Consider the following 16,625-nt stretch of genomic DNA (forward strand, 5'->3'; position numbering starts at 1 on the left):
CCTGCGTGGACCAGCGCGGCGCGCTGCGGGCCGGGCGAGCGCGGAGGGCCGGGCGAGCGCGGAGGGCCGGGAGGGCCAGCCGAGTCCTGTGATTATGCCCTGGGAGCGGTGAGTGGCAAAAGCGGTAGTGGTGACCTGTTGGGCATGAGAGAGGATGATATAAAAAGTTGGTTCGGTAAGAAGGGACCGGACGGTGAGGACAGGCACCGGCTGAGTTTGTGGGCCGAGAGATGCGATGTTGAAATATAAAGTGTTGTGGTATTTTATACGGTCTCGATTATACCGACTAGCTGTCAAACATCGCAGAATAATATCGACCAACGCCAGAAGCTAAAAGCACAGTTCGCAATCCTTCACACGCAAAGTGGCTAGTGTCTTCTGTGCCGCGACGTAATTAGAATCCCATTCACGTTGAGAACGCACAGTCTACATTTGTTCCCATGGCCCGGCTGAGTGGGAATGCAGCGCTGCAGTTCCTTGAGTGCCTCTCGCCGGCACCGCGGCGCGCTAATTGCCGCACTCGATCAGCCGAGGGCGAGGTCCCTTCACTCCAACTGACCGGTGTGGCTGCCAAGCACGTGCTGTCCAGCGCCGGGTGCTGGGAGAAGCTCCCCCACAGAGCTGGACGTCCGCCAGTGCCGCCCCGCCGGGTCCCACGTGACCTGCTCTCCGGGGGTGCGTGACACCCACCCCGCGGGGTTAATGAGGTCGTAACAATCGGTTGGACCGCGCACCGGAGCAATCCATAGAGCCGGCTTTGTTCCCGCTTTCAGACAATGTCGTGAAATAGAACACCGTCTGAAAGGGTCAGAGCAGGGCACCGTTTGACCCAGAGGTCGGCGGTGGATTACCCAACTTCCCAGGCCAGGTGAAACCGCACATTGCATCGTGCAATGTGACTCACTGCACTAGAGAGTTCTGCTACATCACTTTGCAGAAAAACTGATGTCGAATGAATGTAGAAATAGCACCAACTTTAATCCCATACATAAGTGGAGGATAAATGCTACCGTGACTTAGCATTCCCTCCTACCCATGCGAGCCACTGTTTTCGCCTTCTGAATGTGATTCATTTCGCGCCCCACGCTGTGATTCAATCGTAATTAAACTGCTACGACATACTCAGAACCGACTGAGAACCGATGAACATCAGACTTCCAGTGCCTTCAATGACTGATGACGGCACCCCGTGTCTTTACAATCTCCCTACAAAGATACCAAACGTAAGTGTAATGGTAGTTGTGAACGAAAAGGTCGAATCAGCAGCAGCAATGCCATTTGTGTAAAAGGGAGTTGCCCACAAAAACTGGCGGCATTTTAGAAGCATAGCTTCAGCACTTTAATTGCAGTAAGTGGATGAATAAGAATGAATGGTAATCGTTCAAATTCCGACCTCGATCCATTTGACTTCAGTCGAATAACAAACGAGTCGCTTTCTACCTTATCTGGGTGGAAAGCATAGTAAGACAATGAGAGCAATTAACGTTACGACACGCCGAGAAGACTCATTCACAGTCACGCTTGCATGCTGGATGGCACACAAAACGACACACATAGGTCCAATCGATGAAATGTTACGGTCTGTGGCAATCAGCAATAAACTCTAATCTTGTTAGCTACCATCTCGAGACGTTCAAATTCTTACAGCATGCGGCTCTTACACACTCACAAGTCCCGCTTGTGATGCAACAAGTCCACACACCACGAGAGGCCAGCACACGATAAGTAGGATCAAACACGTCACAGGGGATCAAACCAACGCGTCTCTGGGGATCAAACCAACGCGTTTCTGAGGATTAAACTGTCACATCAGCGGCACAAACACCGCATATCTGAGGGTCACACATCGCATCACATCACAGCACACGGGTCACACCCGTCACACCTGAAAGGCGGCCAACTGACGCAGTTTGACGGCCCCGGCAAGACATTGTGACGTGGAGGAGACGAGAAGGGCGGCCCGGTAGCCCAGCTGCCACCGTCTCATCGCGTCCGTCATCGGCACAGGCTACATGGGTGGGAGTACCGATGGGCAGGGGCGTATCATATGGCGAGCGGCGTGAGGATTCAGACTAGCCTCGGGGTAATTGCTTTATTTCATTACTGAAGTATTTACCTCTTTTATCTTCTCATAAATGCTCCAAACATGAGCCACGGTTCGTGTTAACACGACTGTCTTCAAAACCTGTGAGGAAATAGCGTGATATTTGTTTAAGCTCATACTGACATAAGTATATGGCAAAAGTCAATTATTCAAGTCAAGCGTGATATTTGTTTGGGAGTAATTTAAAGGCAACTTACGCCCGCCACTTCCATGTCCCAAATCAGGAACGTGAGTTGGGCCCAGCCCAGACCAGCCGGCCACAACCGACCAACCCAGACCAACGGCCCCCGTTGTCCTGGTTACCTGTGCTGGTGGGCTGATGGACTTTGGTTTGTCGGCCTTTTCCTTGTGCAGTCCGAGCAGTGTGTTGTAGGACTTTTTGTGGTTCTTCTTGGTGCGCCGTAGCCGACTGGCCGGCCGCTGGCTGTCCCGGTTGTCATAGTAGCTGTCACAGAAGCGGACAAAGTCGAGGTCGATCTTGTAGCCGTACGGGACCGAATACGAGCTGGGTAGGTGACGCGGCAGGGAGTTGTAGCTGCGGCTGGTGCGGCTGAATGACAGCGCCTCGCCGCCTGCCGGAGACACGGAGAGGGACGAAAATCGGTCAGACAGAAAATAGGAACAAAAGCGACAACAAAAATAATCACAAAAACACCATCATTTATTTTCATTTAAAACGTACGAAACAGGTGGACCAGATGATGATGCAAATTGCAAACGTTGCACCCTTTGTTGCCTTAGTGGAATGATGTTATGTGACTTGTTATGGGACATACATATGTTATGTGACTTAGTGGATGCTTTGGTGTTGCGAAAACTGATTGAAGACGGAATGAATAGAAGAAAAACAATCTCGCTCGACGAAGGATGGTGGTCTTTACCAGATAATGCCACCGTTTTTCCTCTACATGATGCACCTAAACAGCACGCACATTGCACATTCGCAACACGCAGCTCCGTTCATGACCTCATACATCATCCAGCACTATGCCCGCGGCTATGTGAGGTGACCTGTTCTGTGAGCTTGCGGCTGGAGAAAGCATTCCTACCGACCCACCAGCTGTCGCAGTTGCTCAACCGCGATCAAGAATCATCAAACGTGACCCCGTCAGCACAGGCCACCACTGGAGACACCACGGCGGCGGGGCCGGTCACGAGAGGTCACGTGAGGTCAGGTCACGCACCGACACGGTGATCTGCATACTCAGCTCACACGAGCCTGCGTGACCGTCACAGAGGAGGGGGCGACGCCGGCCCAGAACGATCGGAATGATCGCAATACAGTGAAAGCAAGCTGTAACGATGAGAGATAAACGTGCACCTGATGTAGGTTTGCAGATGACAGATAGGTCTGTGTCAACTATGCGTCCATTTAAAGCGCTATTTTTGGACATCTCACACAAAAAAAAAGCTTCTTGCTAACATTCAATCAAAACTAGACATGAAACTAAAACCTTGCCCACCAACACAACGGATCGATTCCACTCCACACATGTCTTCGCCCTCGTTTCATTTACTCCATTCATCTCACATCTGCAAAGTAGGTGGATAAAAACCAGCTCGACTGGGGCAGAGATTAGATCGTAAGGTCGCTTGGTCGGCCGCAGTAACGGTTATTGAATGACCACAGCGCGCTATACGACAATCAACAGATGGACTTTTTAACCACTTAAAGTGGCTTTGACATGTCCTATCCCAATTTTCACAGGTCTATATCTCAGGGATTTATCCACAGTCCCTAGCTACTTGTTCATCACAAAAGGATAGAAACAAGAAAAGTGTTTCGTAACGGTGGGTATCACGAGTCGATACAGAACTTCGCAAATCGCAATGTTCCGACGGCTGTCTACAGCCCGATGAAAATGGTGATTAATGAATAGATCACTCCTTTTTCGGGCCGCTGATTTTTGTTTCTTTTGCACGGCTGCAGACAGGCAGTTAAACCAGCCCCGTGGTGCAGCCAGTATGAGGTCAGCAAAGACGGTGGCACACGCCGGACAAATGGTGAAGCATCCCACACAGAGAGTTAACGTACGGTAGACGTTCGTGCTATAAAACATGCATGAATGACATGATGATAGCAGCTGGTTCTGCAAATGGAGAAGGCGTCTCTGCATGGCTGAATATCGGCTCTCCACAGTCCACACCATTGTATGCCCTGGCCATCGGAAGATACCAGCTGGGTGTGATAACGGTTAAAGACAAGTAAAGAACTGAAATTTATTAGTGAGAAGTTACAGAAGCAAAGCCGGAAAGCCAAAGTACCTATTGTCTAATGGCGATCATCTGGGCCAACCGGTAACCGGTAGGTATCGAAACAAAATGTGAACTGTTCTGCTTTTGTGAAACGGGTTTAGGCTAACTTTTCGTTAGCCTAAACCCGATTTTCAATTTATTTTAATTTACCCTAACTTTTTGGATAGCATAAATTAAAACTAGTGTATTTTGATAGGAACAGCCCAGATCCGAGTTTATACTAACTTTGGAGCACGTTAGCCTAAACCAGATTTACCCTAACCCGGCCAATTAAACGATTCTGTTAGTTCATATTTTATCCACCAGAGTTTGCTTCATACTCAAAGGCCTTCCTCGTCCAGTAAAAGATCTGGCAGCGATGTGCCACGTCGATTTGGAAGCACGACTGAGCTACAATTTCGGCGCAGCTGTTTGCACGCCGGAATATCTTTGAGCGTTATTGTTGTTGCACGTGCAGTTTCAAGGATGGTGGTCGTTGTGTGTCTACAACAGGTAAGCTAAATATTGTTCTCCCTAATATATGATAGATCAGGTTAAGTAAACAGCCAGAAGAACTCCACCCACCCATATTGTTGTCACTTGTCTCCTTGTTTTGTTTTGTTTTTCCACCTACCTTCTTGCAAAAACTGCCTGTAGCTAGCTTGTGCCTGCCATGACATGACTAGAGTCCATACCGGTATCCCTTTTTGCTTTATCTTGGCGGCTGTATAGTTGTGTGAAGATGGCGGATACTAGGCTCATGTGTTGTTAATGGTTACATCACTTTTCATTTTGAAATGAAGGAGCAGGGCATTCTTACAATTGTAAAACTAACCATACTTTGTTGGAAGCTGTTCTGTTAGGTTGTGCGCCAGTTGGGTAAAGGACGAGGCTCAAATCCAAATATTGATCGACCAATGAAAGGTTGGAGTGGGCAGGGCCATGACCATGTAACAAAAAAATGGATGTGATTTTGTGCATCCTAGCTTTCAAATGAAAAAAAAGACATTAGCAAGTTGTAATTCACACAAGGCCTGTACTCACTCAGCGCACAATTAGCTGGCGGTCCTAATGAAGTAAGTTGTGACTCAAGGCCAACCGACGTTTGACGGCAATTGCTGATCGACAGAAACGTGCCAGAAAAGTGAGTAATTAAGAGATGGTAAATAGTTAGGTATTATTTGTATTAATTTGTTTACAATATTGTTAATTATAGCAAAATTAATTATTATTCAATAGTTACTATTTTGTATTTATTGTTTTAAAAATAAATTTCTAAACTTTTTTCATAGTGCCGATCCATTTATGGAATGGCCAGCTGATTGTCTGCCAAAGTGGACGCCCAGAACCTGCAAAAACATCGTCATTTTCGGGTGAATGTGCGTACTTTCGTCAAGTATTACTCGTTAACTATCATTCCTTTGGTAATGGAAGCTTTTTCTCTTCAGTGGGTGTACTCAATACCGCAAGTATTGTCCCGTTACACTGAATGCACCCCGTCATAGCGGGGACTGCATTTATGCCCATATATGGTTATAGGTACAAGATCCATTTATTGATCGATCAATGTTTTTATTTCTGCCTCATAGTTTCCCCAATTGGCATGCTTCTTGTAAAACACTGATTGGCAGTGCTGCTAGCAGGTGGCAAAGAAAAATGATGAAGCTAACCACACACAAAAAATACAGCCAAAATAATGACTGTTTTTTATGCAAAGCATGCTAAAAGACAATCAGGAATTTGATTTTTTATGGAGGCAATCTGGTGTCAGAATCAAACTATTGATTCCACAAACATTAGTTTGTGTTTTATTTTCGATAGTTTGGCTATTAACAAAATTGCATAGGCGTAGGAACAGGAGGGGCCAGGTGGGCAAGTGCCCACCTACTTTTTGAGGTGGGGGGCTGGGGGCTTCAGGGCCTCCTGTAAGGGATTTTCGCTGGAGGGGGGGGGCAGAGGCCCAAGGAGCCAAACCTAGGGTTCCCTCAAATCCTGTTTTCTCATCGGATTTAGGCCACTTATTTTTAGTCATAGCCCTGACACGATTATCTTTTCTTAACTAAGAAAAATAAAAATAGTAGCCTATCTTATCCATGCTTTGATATTTATTTGTAACCCTTTCACATTGCCCGACCAGGTGGTTACAAAAATGAAATACAAAGGAAATACGAACCTCCCAATTTTAATGCTATCTTGCTCAAAATTTTGCGCTGAACCTGAATCCCCTGTCAGCATTTGGGGCCTGGGGGTAGGTCTGGTCAGGTAAGCTCAGGTCAACCAGTGTCCAGTAGCTAGCCTAGGTGTCATGCCGGGTAGCCAAAGTAGGTGTCAATCACCACTGAAAGGGAGCTTCGTAACATGGGAAGCTTTGTAACATATTTTTTTGGCACCAAAACCTCTCTTGAAAATGGATCCTAAATTCGACATCTGCAAAAAGGACACTAATACATGTTGAAACTTGAAAAGGTGAAGCAAGGTCATCTAAGCTCAGTAACCTTGACCACCTGACCCTAATGCGACCCTGACACCTACCATAAGGCATGGTATTACAATCATTCCACAAGTTTGCGCGTTTTTTTTAAAGACACAAATAGTCTGAAAACGCGTCGATAATGTGCGCTAACACGCAGAATCGCGATTCTGCCATGCCATGGTCTCTAGAAACACGCCATAGGTCAAGGGTCATGGGGTTCGCGGTCATATAATTGTCATGATGTGTGTAATTTTGATTAGCTCGTGAATGCGAAAAGTTTCGCCGCGATCGGCCACCTTTTACGAGTTTTTTTTTTTTTTTAACTGAGGGTCATGGGTGGGTCTATCCGACCTCCCAATAAGCGCGACGTTCAATTTCTCTCAAACACTCAGGGTATATTTTAACAAACTGACTGCGTCCCATTCGGGGACGCAGCCCCCTGCCTTTGGGACGTAGCCCTCGCGAAATTTGAACCACTGCGTCCCACACTGAAATGACAGGGTGTCAGCGGAAAAGTGCTAGCAAAAATAAGTAACATGCCTCGGTCTTTTACTGTGTAACAGATGTTGCTTTTCGATTGCTTTGTGCCCTGATTTACTATGTACCTAAGCACAAACATACCCTCTCCATTCCTTGTGCCTTGCTCTATCCTGAAGTCGTACACCTTGTTATATCCTCCCCTACTATACCCCTAGGGTATGTGCCCTGCCCAGTGTCCTGTCCTTACGTCTTGTACCTTGCCCTGCCCTTCCTTCAGGCCCTGTGCCCCGCCCTGTCCTGCCCTCAAATCCGATACCTTATGTACTCTGCCTTGAAGTTGTATGCGCTGTCTTCCCATCTTTACGCCCGTGCCCTGTCCTACCCTAGTTTGAGGCCCTGTGCCCTTCTCTGCCCTCAAGCCTCGTACACTTGTCCTGCCATCAGACCCCGTGCCCTGCCTTGCCCTCAGGTGCTGTGCCCTGTCCTGCCATCAGGTCTTGTGCCTTCCCATGCCCTCATGCCCCGGCCCAGCGTCCTTCCTCAAGCCTGATGCCTTGCCCTGCCTCAGGCCCTATGTGCATGCCCTGCCCTCAGACCCTGTCGTATTCTGCCATTAAGCCTTGAGCATTGTCTTGCCCTCAGACCCCGCCCTCGCACTAAGCTGCTGTGCTCTGCCCTGTCATCAGGCCTTGTGCTGTCCCATGCCATCAGCCCTGTGTCCTACTCTGCCCTCAAGCCTTGCACACTGCATTTCCCTAAGGTCTCGTGTCCCACTGCTCTCAGGCGCTGTGCCCTGCCCTGCTATCAGGCCTTGTGGTGTCCCCCGTCCTCAGGTCCCGTGCCGTTTCCCGTCCTCATGCCCTTACCTGTCCTCACAACCTGTGCTTTGTTCTGCCCTCATGCCCTGAGCCTTGTCTTGCCCTCAGGCCCTATACCCTGTCTTGTCATACATTCAGGCCTTGTGCCCTACCTGTGTCCTTATATGTATCTTGCTCTGCCCTTAGGTACTGTTTCTTGCCCTGCTCTAAGATCCTGTGTGTGTGTGTTGCCCTGCCATCAGGTGTGGTGTTCATCAGGTGTTCTAAGGCCCTGAATCTTGCACTACTTTCCAGCCCTGTGTAATGACAGCCTCAGACCCGCGCCTTGCCTTGCCCTCGGACCCTGCAACCTACCCAGTCCTCACGTGCCTAATGTGTCTTATCTTAGCCTCATGGCCAGTGCCTGCCCTGTCCTTAAGGCTCAGACTCTGTGTCCTGCCCTTCCCCGAGGTCCTGTTTAGAGATGTCAAGGTCGAGCCCGCAGCCCCCGGCGCGGCCACCGGGCCTAATACCATTACCAAAACGGATTTGCAATGGTCTTTTGATGTTACAAAATATGTGATAGAATGACTAATAGTAGATTGGCAATTCGTAGGCGGCGTCAGAGCACCGAAGTTGGGAGGTGAAATCGACTTCCCTTTCTGCTTTCCTGGAACCGCTTATGATCCATCTCTTGTGATCACTTGTGAACCTCTAATACCCGAAAATAATGTTGATCCACCCACAGAATGAATACCTACAGTTATAGTGCACCGGCATAGTGATCTTCACCAAAATGACTCACTTCGTGAATAGGACCTCCCAACGGACCTTCCGATGCCCTGGAACCGCCCCTGATCAGGGTATCAAGTTGAAAATTTCAAATGATGTGCCTAGTTTAGTTCTAAGAAAAGTCACACACTTTCAGCATCCTATCTTTAGCCGTTTCGAAGATATTCTCGAAAAACCTGAGGGATGGATGAAAACAACAACTCCCCTGCCACTAAAAGTGTTAACTGCCTGCCCCCCCCCCCCGCCCCAGTGACGCGATTTTAGCTCCACTGGGGGCCAGTGGCATCACTTGCAGGGGCCACGGCTCCCAAGTTAACATGCTAGAGGGGGCCGTGGGGGCCAACCATATGTTTTGCCGCCCCCCCCCCCATACACTTTTTACTCGGGACCCTCTCGTCTCGAGTTGAGAGGACGTTGTAACCTTCCAGAATAAACAAACTCAGTAAAAATAAGTTCCACGTATCTCCACGCACGGACTCCAAGGGACCCTTGTTGATCCAAGGAGGCCCTCTATCCATACTCGTCAGCGGAGGCCCCTGAGACTGATGGCCTGAGAGGCGCTAGTGAATCTGAGGAGGCCGGAGGCCCCAATATCCAAACTGGTCTGGGAAGGCCCCTGACACTGGCGGTCTGAGAGGCCCGTCTATCCACACTAGTCAGAGGATGTCCCTGAGACTGGTGGTCTGGGAGGCCTCTCAATTTACATTAGTTAGAATAGGCCCCTGACACTGGCGGTCTGGGAGGCCCTTTACCCTCACTAGTCAGAGAAGGTCCCTCTATCCTCAATAGTCAGAAGAGGCCTCTGAGACTGATGGTCAGAGAGGTCCTAGTGAATCTGGGGAGGCCCCTCTCCACATTGTTCTAGGGAGGCCCCCGAGACTGATGGTCTGAGGGGCCCTTTTATTTATACTGACCACAGGAGCCTCCTAAGATTTTTGGTCTCAGAGGCTCTCCTGTTTATACTCACCAGAGGAGGCCCCTGGGATTGATAGTCTAACAGGCCCTTCTATTTATACTAGCCAGAGGAGGCACCTGAGACTGGTGGTTGGAGAGGTCCTACTATTCGTAATAGGTAGAGGAGGCCCCTGAAATTCAGGGTATCAGAGCCCTTTCCTATGCATACTAGCCAAGAGAAGACCCTGAAATTAATTATCTGAGAGGCTGATCTATTCATACTAGCCAGAGAAAGCCCCTGGGATTAACCCTCGCCCGCACATGCCATTTTCCCATCCTAGAACGCACATGGGGGGGGTGCCACCCCCCCCCCCCCCGCGCCATTTCGTTCCTGTTGGAGATAGAGCTTTGCGGTAAAGACTAAAAAGATTCTTTGGGAAAAGACGAATCCAATGATGCCCAGTTTTACCTTCTCAGGTCAGGCATTGACCTTCCAGGTCAGGTCAAACTAAAAAATGTTACTGTTTTGGGTCACCGTTGGATATCGAGTGCGCTGCTCATCATATACCGATGACGATGCCATATTGTGGTGCCAAGCCAGCTAGAACCTCTATGTCACACTATCCGACCAGGTTTTTGCTGGTGAGGTCATCTCAGGTCAAGTTAGGTCAAGGTCAATGATATTTGTTTGTATGTCTGTGTGTGTCTGTGTGTATACTGATGTGTGCACCGATTGTTTATGTGTCCATATTACATGAGATCATGAAATGAGAAACTTGTACTAAAAATACTGTCAAAGAAACTTCACAAAAAGTAAATTCCGCTTGCCTAAAACGCAATGTTTCCAGATGACCTAGGTTGACCTTGACCCCAACCTTGACATCTGTATATCGTCGAACAACATGTTCACTGATAGGGGGAGGTAAGACTGGGAAAAAAGGCCGAAATCAATGTGTCAAAAGCTCACAAGACCCATGGCCAACGCAAGATATTGGGTATTTGTCATTTGGGTCATAACATGACCTGATGAACAAGGTCATATCTCCGAAATCCAAAACCACAGAGACTTGACATTTTCAGTGGACATCGAGAAAGGATAGAGGAGCAGCTATACGAAAAATCAGGCATCTAGCTCTAAAAATGTTGAGTGCAGAGCAGAAAAAACTTCCTGGGGTGGCAACCACCCCCCCCCCCATGTGCGGACGAGGGTTAATGATCTGAGAGGCCCTTCTATCTGTACTTGCCAAAGGAGGCCCCTGAGACTGATGGTGGCCAGAAGAGGCCTTCGAGACTGATGGTATGAGAGGACCTTCTATTCAAACTATGCAGAGGAGGTCCCTGAGAATAAAAGTCCTAAGAGCCCTGCGGCGGCACTGGCCGTTAAAAAAAAAAAATCTGGCCATATTTCGGCTCGGCAGGGCCCCACAGAGCTCGTGAGAGCACCTCGAGGGCTGCTAAGTAGACACGCTTATCTCCATAAGGGTGCCACACCAGCTTCTGAAGGCTCCTTGTAGGCACCTAAGGGCCCCTTCCGGCCTCTAACGGCTCCACCCGCCTGTAATGGCTCCACACCAGTGTTTATGAGCGCCACACACCGGCGCCTTTGAAGTTCATACCTACCAGTGTCTCTTAAAGGAAATAGTTCACTTTTCACATGTTTTTTTTTTTACTGGAATAGCAGTTACGTACTTTGTAGCTTGAGCTGAGACTAGCACAAAGATGATTGGCTCTTTGTGGCTTTTACGGCTCAACAATCACCCTAGACGAAGATATTCTATGTCTCATTCCAAAAAGAGTGCCTTTCAGAGGAATGCGCGCTTTGCAGAGGAATGCAGTCACCTCATCGTCAGCCAATCAGCATGGGTAGGTTTGAACTACACAATATGATTGGTCAACGCGTTGTAAGGTTCCGCGATAAACATAATTTTATATAGAATATAGTTAATCCTAGATTAAAATATGGAAAATAATCCTTCATACAAAAAAGGTTTTATTTTATTTTCTGATAATTATGATCATGAAAATCATTAATCTGTAGTAAAATACAAATTTCAGGAAAATGAACAATTTCCTTCAAGGCCCTATATCGGTGGCTCTGAGGGCCCACACCGGCGCCTCTGGGGCCCACACACGTGTGCATCTCAACTCTCAAGGCTCTATAGGTGCATCTGAAGGACCCACACCGACACCTCTGAGGGCCCCACACCAGTATCTCTGAGCTCTAAATGCCCCACACCGGTGACGAGGAGTGAGGACACACCGGCGCCAGAGAACACTAACGGCTCCACAAGGCCACTGAAGGCACCACACAAGCTCTCACTGAGCTCTAATATCCCATACCGGCCTCTGAGGGATACCGGCCTCTGAGGGTCTGAGAGGCCCGTCTATCCACAGTCCACACTAGTCAGAGGAGGTATAGTATCTGAGACTTCGGACTATTATTCTCAGGGGCCTCCCATGCCTAGTTTGAATAGAAGGGCCTCTCAGACCATCAGTCTCAAAGGCCATTTCTGGCCACCGTCAGTCTCAGCGTCCTTTGGCAACTATAGATAGAAGGGCCTCTTAGATCATCAATCCCAGGGGCTTTCTCTGGCTGGTATGAATAGAAGGGCCTCGCAGATTATTAATTTCAGGGTCGTCTCTTGGTTAGTATGAATAGGAGGGGCTCTCAGACCCTTAAGTTCATGGGCCTCCTCTGCCTTTTATGAATAGTAGGTCCTCTCAAACCACCAGTCTCAATTGCCTCCTCTGGCCAGTGTGAATAGAAGGGTCTCTCAGACCATCAGTCTCATTGGCCTTCTTCCGGCCAGTATAAATATAAGGGCCTGTTAGACCATCAATCCCAGGGGCGCCTTAGGTTAGTATAAATAGAAGAGTCTCTCAGACCATTTATCTCAGGGGGCTCCTGTGCAGCTGTGGCTAGTATAAATAAAAGGGTCTCTCTGACCATCAGTCTCAGAGGCCTCTTCTGACTATTGAGGATAGAGGGGCCTCTTCTGACTAGTGAGGGTAGGGGGATCCCAGACCACCAATGTCAGGGGCCAATTCTGACTAGTGTGGATGGAGGGGCCTCCCAGACCACCAGTCTCAGGGACCTCCTCTGACTAGTGTGGATAGACGCCAGACGGGCCTCTCAGACCGCCAGTGTCAGGGGCCTCCCCAGACTAGTGTGGATATTGGGGCCTCCTCAGATCCACTAGCGCCTCTCAGGGCATCAGTTCCAGGGGCCTCCGCTGACGAGTATGGATAGAGGGCCTCCTTGGATCAACAAGGGTCCCCTGGACTCTGTGCGTGGGGATTCGTGGAACTTATTTTTACCGAGTTTGTTTATTCTGGAAGGTGACCACGTCCTAGACGAGAGGGCCTCGAGTAAAAATTGGGTGTGTGGGGGGGGGGGGGGCAAAACACATGGTTGGCCCCCAGGGCTTCCTCTGAGATGCTAGGGGGGGGGGCGTGGCCCCCGCAGTAATGCCGCTGGCCCCCCAGTGAAGCTGAAAAGAAAAATAGGTCCTCTCGGCATCACTTATCATTCTGCTAGGGACTTCATGGTGGTGCGCCGCCCCGCATGAAAACTGCGCGGCTTGAATCAGGCATCAGTACACGTTCAGAAACTGAGCCCACCTGTGCAGCCTGGTTGAGTGGCTCTAACCAATCGCTAGCCAGGATGTTGCGCCGGTAATACTTATCACTGATAGTGGTTTTCTGTGGCGTCATGAACAGCGTGAATATTACACAGCAGCTGAACATGCTTCAGGTCTAGATTTTGGCCGGATGTTTGACGCCGGGCGACGCCGTTCGAGCTGCTGGCAGCCCACACATGGTCAATTTGACGGCTCAACGGATATCGCAGCTCGAACGGCTTCACATCCGACCAGGCCACCTCATTCATCTCTTCCTTCGACCAGTGGACACGCCCTGGCCTAAGTCCAAAGGTGGTGGACTGGTTGTTTTCCCGTCAATTTCATTGTCTTTTTCAGTTTGAAGGGCAGCAAAACCAAGCTAAAGGGCGGGTAATGGTGAATCATGATGTGGGACCTCTTATTATCTGCCTTGGTAAGAATTCGAGTCTGTTTGCGTTTCCCTGTCGCTATCTTGACAACTCTTCTCACCACTTGGCAAAGGGCGCCTTTTGCGATCGAGGCCGGACTGAGTCTGCCACCAAGTCCCAGTCTGTTACGCCTCAGGCAGATGTGCTACTGGCTGCTGCTGATGTCCAGCTGCTGACAGACCAGCTCCTGGCTCATGCCAGCATGCCACCAACACTTAGCCTTACTACGAAACGAGAGACTGTACTCCCTTCTCTCCACTTCCTTGAACGAGAACTATCAAATGAAACCGTTGGCGACTCGACTCTTACTCAGAGCAAGAGTCATTTCGCAAGGTCAGGTCACTGCTGAGTTGAGAGCAGATACCAGAGATATGTCTCATGGAGCTGAGCTGGCGGCCGCCGCGCCGGTGCACGCGTACTTGCGCTCGTGACATCCGTGCTGGGGGCACTCGTATGTAAACCGTGGTGGCGTTGACTCTGTGACCCGGGGGCTACCTGGCCGGCTCGAATACGCGGCGATGGCGGGCGGGGCGCCCGAGTTCGATGCGGTCGTTGAGTGCTTCGGTGCTTATACGCGGCGGTTAAATCAGTACTTTGTGGCGCAAGATATCGGGAGTGATCAAGAAGCAAAGAAGCGGGCCGTGCTGCTTTGTGCGATCGGCGCAAAAACGTTCGGTCTGCTGGAAGATCTTATTGCTCCAGCCACTGTAAGTGAGAAAACATACGATCAGCTGGTCAGCGTTTTGCAAAGTCACTTCGAGCCGGATAAATCTGAAATAGTGGCCAGATTCCGGTTTCATTCGTGCTTCAGGAATGACGGTGAGACAGTTGCTAATTTTCTAGCGCGGCTTCGTAAGCTGGCTAAAGACTGTTCGTTCGCACCTAATGTCCTTAATGAAATGCTGCGTGACCGTTTGGTCTGTGGCATACGGAACGAGTTGCTCCAACCTTGCTTCTCAGTGAGCCGGGGCTGACGCTCCAGTCGGCGGAGCAGCTGGCCCAGGCACACGAGTCGGCGGCAGCGAGTGCGGCTGAGCTCAGCGGCGGTGCTGAGCAGCGAGCAGATGGAGCCTTCGTTCATCGGCTGACTGGTGCCCGGGGTCCGCTGCGGCTGCGTAGCAGTTCTAGGGGTGCCGGTGCTGCCCGCGCTCCTGCCGGCTACAGGGACGGCGGTGGCGGCGCAGCGGACTCCAGAGCTGGTGGTCGGCTGCGCTCTCAGCATGACAGGACGACGCCCGGGCCAGCACGGCGGCGAGCTGTTTCAGGTGCCTGAGGTATCATCAGCCGGACACGTGCCCGTTCATCGATAAGGTGTGCTACAGCTGTGGCCTCAGGGGTCACGTCCGAGCTGCCTGAAGAAGGAACCAGCAGCACCTCCGCCATGTCTCGGCTGATGGCGACGCGTTACAAGGGTCGGACGCGCAGGAGGGTAGCAGAGAGGACGGCACTACGCAACCGAGGAGTTCTAGTCCCGGGACCGGTGAGGAGGTGTACAGCATTTTCACCGTCCAGACCGGCCTCGGTGTCAGGCGACCGCCGCTGATGGTGCCGGTAGCGCTCGACGGTCAGAAGGTCGAGATGGAGCTGGACACCGGGGCGACTCTGTCGGTCTGCTCTGACGCCGGGTTTCGGCAGCTCTGGCCCTGTGGAGGGCCGAAGCTGGAATCGTGTTCGGTGAAGCTGAAGACCTACAGCGGTGAGCAGCTGCCAGTCATGGGGCAGGCTGCAGTGAACGTTCAGTACGGCGGACAGGCTCAGCGACTACCTCTCATCGTAGTCGAAGGTGGCGGGCCCTGGCTGTTCGGCAGGAACTGGCTGGGACACATCAGGCTCGACTGGCCCTCCATCTGTTGAGTGACTGTGGAGACCCGTGTGCAGCCCATCCTGGACGAGTTCGCTGACGTCTTCAAGGAGGAGCTGGGCTGCTATCGAGGCGGGGAAGTCGGCATCGACGTAGACCCGGACGTCCAGCCTCGTTTCTTCAAGCCTCGCACCGTACCGCTGGCCTTCAGGGAAGCTGCGGACGCCGAGCTGGAGGACCAGATCCGTGGCGGACTCTGGGAACAGGTACGGCACAGCAAATGGGTGGCCCCCTTGGTGGTTGTCCCCAAGGCTGGGGGTCAGTCAATACGGGTGTGTGGGGACTACCGCTTGACCGTCAACAGGGCTGCTAAGGCAGAGCAGTATCCCTTGCCGCGTGTGGAGGAACTGTACTCAAAACTGTCGGGATGTACCATATTTTCAAAGACCGACTTGAAAAACGCGTATAATCAGCTTCCGCTAGATGAAAAGGCCCGCGAGTATCTCACGGTAGACACCCCGAGGGGTCTTCTTCGACCCCTTCGGTTGACCTTCGCCTATTCGAGTGCAGTGTCGCTGTTCCAACTTCCAGCGGACGCTGGAAACTGTCCTGGCTGGTATCTCTGGCGTTCGGGTCTTCTTGGACGACATTGTAGTCGCGGGTGTCGATGCCGCTGCGCATGACGAGGCCCTCCGGCAGGTTCTTAGACGGCTGGAGGAAGCGGGTTTTAGGGTCAACAAGGCCAAGTGTAGCTTCGGCGTCAGCAGCGTGACCTATCTGGGGCTTAAGATAAGCAGCCGTGGTGTGGAGACCACCGACGAAAAAACGGCCGCGATTGTCCGTGCCCCGGAACCGCGGGATGCTAAGGAACTGCGTAAGTGGCTAGTAATCAACTACTATGGGAAATTCCTTGAGAACCTGGCGAGTGTCTTGGCTCCGCTCTATCGTCTTCTAAAGGCAGATCAGCCCTGGCAGTGGGCTGAGGCAGAGAAGTCTGCTTT

The 16,625-nt window shown here is 50.7% G+C and overlaps 1 protein-coding gene across 1 annotated transcript in view; it reads right to left on the bottom strand.

Annotated features, from left to right (window-relative positions):
- LOC122392101 (serine/arginine repetitive matrix protein 2-like) overlaps positions 1-16,625 on the bottom strand; it is a 65,755-nt gene that overhangs the window by 11,155 nt on the left and 37,975 nt on the right. Inside the window, exon 3 of the mRNA XM_043386618.1 lies at positions 2,408-2,676. Coding sequence (XP_043242553.1) covers positions 2,408-2,676 — 269 coding nt within the window. The remainder of the gene's footprint in view (positions 1-2,407; positions 2,677-16,625) is intronic.

Source organism: Amphibalanus amphitrite, unplaced genomic scaffold (assembly GCF_019059575.1).
Source record: "Amphibalanus amphitrite isolate SeventyFive unplaced genomic scaffold, NRLGWU_Aamphi_draft 000469F_arrow, whole genome shotgun sequence".
NCBI lineage: Eukaryota > Metazoa > Arthropoda > Thecostraca > Balanomorpha > Balanidae > Amphibalanus > Amphibalanus amphitrite.